This window comes from Primulina huaijiensis, unplaced genomic scaffold (assembly GCF_012295235.1).
Source record: "Primulina huaijiensis isolate GDHJ02 unplaced genomic scaffold, ASM1229523v2 scaffold206962, whole genome shotgun sequence".
Classification (NCBI taxonomy): domain Eukaryota; kingdom Viridiplantae; phylum Streptophyta; class Magnoliopsida; order Lamiales; family Gesneriaceae; genus Primulina; species Primulina huaijiensis.
In genome coordinates this window covers 1-2190 of record NW_027354675.1, presented here as the reverse complement: position 1 = coordinate 2190, position 2190 = coordinate 1, and the positions used below count along the sequence as shown (strand labels likewise).

Genomic DNA, 2190 nt, shown 5'->3' with positions numbered 1-2190 from the left:
TTTTTTTTTTAAATTTAATTGAGTTCTTATGAATTTTAGGGTTTTTTCTGTTTGATTTTGACGAATAAGTGCAAAATGTCTTTGTTCTGTTTGGAAACAGGAGCCTGTGGTGTCTCGAAATAAGACTTCTCTTTCATCCCTTTTGGTTTCTGATGGTAATTCGTTTTCGAAATTTTTAGTGATTGTATGGGTTTTTGTTTGGGGGAAGCGGTTAGTGAAGATCAAGTGGGTTTGGTGAATGGATTTAGTGATATGCTATTTCTAATTTGAATGTAGAAGACTATTCACTTGGAAAGGAAGAGGGAGGTCAGAATTCACAAAATGAGGAAGTTTATTTCAGGGAGCTCAAGGAACAGGTCTGTCTGTTTGATTCTTGAAAATCTTGACGATTTCTTGTGAACTTTGAATTTTATTTAGCTTGTTAACAAATCTGATTCGATTAATCAGTAAGTATGTCTTCTCTGTGTACAACAAAGGGATCTTGTGTATGCTTGGTTTTTCTTGTTAATCTTTTGTGAGCATTTGCTCCAATCTATATCGTCAAAAGACTCACAGTTTATTTAATTCTACAAAGGTATGTGAATCCGTTTATTGGTTGGGTGATTAAAACTGATTTTCATCACTTTTTGGTGGTGCCTTATGTCCACTTGTTTGAGATTGTGATTATAATGAAAATTCACTGTGGTCTATGCATATAAATATGTGCAAAAAATGCTACCCAGATCTATTATCCTTGTTTATTCTTGAAATTCAGTCAAATGTTCTAATGTCATATATTTACAAATGCTAAGGTTCCATGATGTTATATTGCAGGCCAAGTTCCTCAAGGCTTGTGGAACTTTAGCTGAAACTCCCAATGAAATCCGAAAAGCCTCAGAGAGATGGGTGGATATATCTTCTCAAAATGGAGAACAAAAACCTTTGAATTTCAATTCATGGCTTCCCAACGCTTCCATTGAGAAATTTAATCTAGGGAAGCAACCTCTTGACTCTCCACAACCTGTCAAAATTTGTGAAGAAGGGATAGCAGGTTCTGTGGAGGATACTCCTACCAGGTACATCTTTCAACTTCTGCAGGTGGCTTTGAAAACCATTGAGAAGCTGATGTTTGAAATAAAATATTTTGCATTTGTGATGAGACACCACTACTAGCGACTTTCTTCTCGTTCCAAATTTTTACTGAGTGGAATTCCTGGTGAAATAGAGTTCAAGCTTTATATCAAGGAAAAACAAGTTGTGCCAGCAACTAGCTTCATCCTCTTACTTATGTGCTTCAGATCTCATTCCGCTAACCATGATAGATATGGTTCTTTATTTCTATCATTTTTAGATTTGACACTGCCAAAAGTCTACAAATTACACACTACTTTATTTGTTTTCTGCAGCTGCTTGACTGATGGGCTTACCAGAAGGAAATCTACCAGCAGTGATCTTCAGAATGTTCTTACACCCAAAGATGAAAAGCATAACGATTCTGAAGCTTCATCGGTTGCACCAGGGGCCTTAGCTCCAAGTGAACAGTTCCAAAACAAATCTGTTCGTTTTGATTGTGACTATGATAGGTCTCCATATTCTTCAAAAGGATCTACGTCTGAAAGTGCTAGTCAACACTCAAAAGGATCAGGGTCAGCTGGACATTTTAGTTTGTCCAAGCCATCAGTCAATCCAACACCACTGAAACTAACGGATGAAATGCAAACACCTGGCACTGTATTCCCTCAATATTTGGATAATTTGGCTCATGGAAAAACTTCCAGGGTCAGGTCTCAATTTGTGTACCCTGTACCGAAACCAGTTGATAGTCTCCACCAGTTGGAGGAATATAATTCAGATTCCAATGACCTGATTGGATCTCATAACCTAAATGATGAAGCAACCCCGATGTCAGTTTCAATGTTAGACATCACAATGAAGGACGTTTCAGTTCAAAAAGAGATGAAGGATAACGCAGGCTTGGGTTCTTGGTCCAAACCACCCTCATCCAAGCAAGATGACAACAAGAAACTATCTGGTTCATCATCAGGTGAAAATGTTATTTGTCGTAAAGTTTCCGGCGATAGACCTATTCTTGGTATGGTGGCTGCCCATTGGAATGATGATGAAAATTCTCGTATTTCACCTAAATGGTGGGATGGGAATGGGATTCCAAATTCAACTAACAAATACAAAGAGGCTAGTTCTACCATCATA

The 2190-nt window shown here is 37.6% G+C and overlaps 1 protein-coding gene across 1 annotated transcript; it reads left to right on the top strand.

Annotated features, from left to right (window-relative positions):
* Positions 1–100: 100 nt before the first annotated feature.
* LOC140966525 (protein JASON-like) lies at positions 101–2172 on the top strand (the record flags this gene model as incomplete). The annotated part of the gene is made up of 4 exons (XM_073426784.1): positions 101–155; positions 277–356; positions 814–1055; positions 1386–2172. Coding segments are annotated over 4 exons (1164 nt in total), but the record flags the coding sequence as incomplete, so codon positions are not given.
* Between the last annotated feature and the right edge of the window lie 18 nt (positions 2173–2190).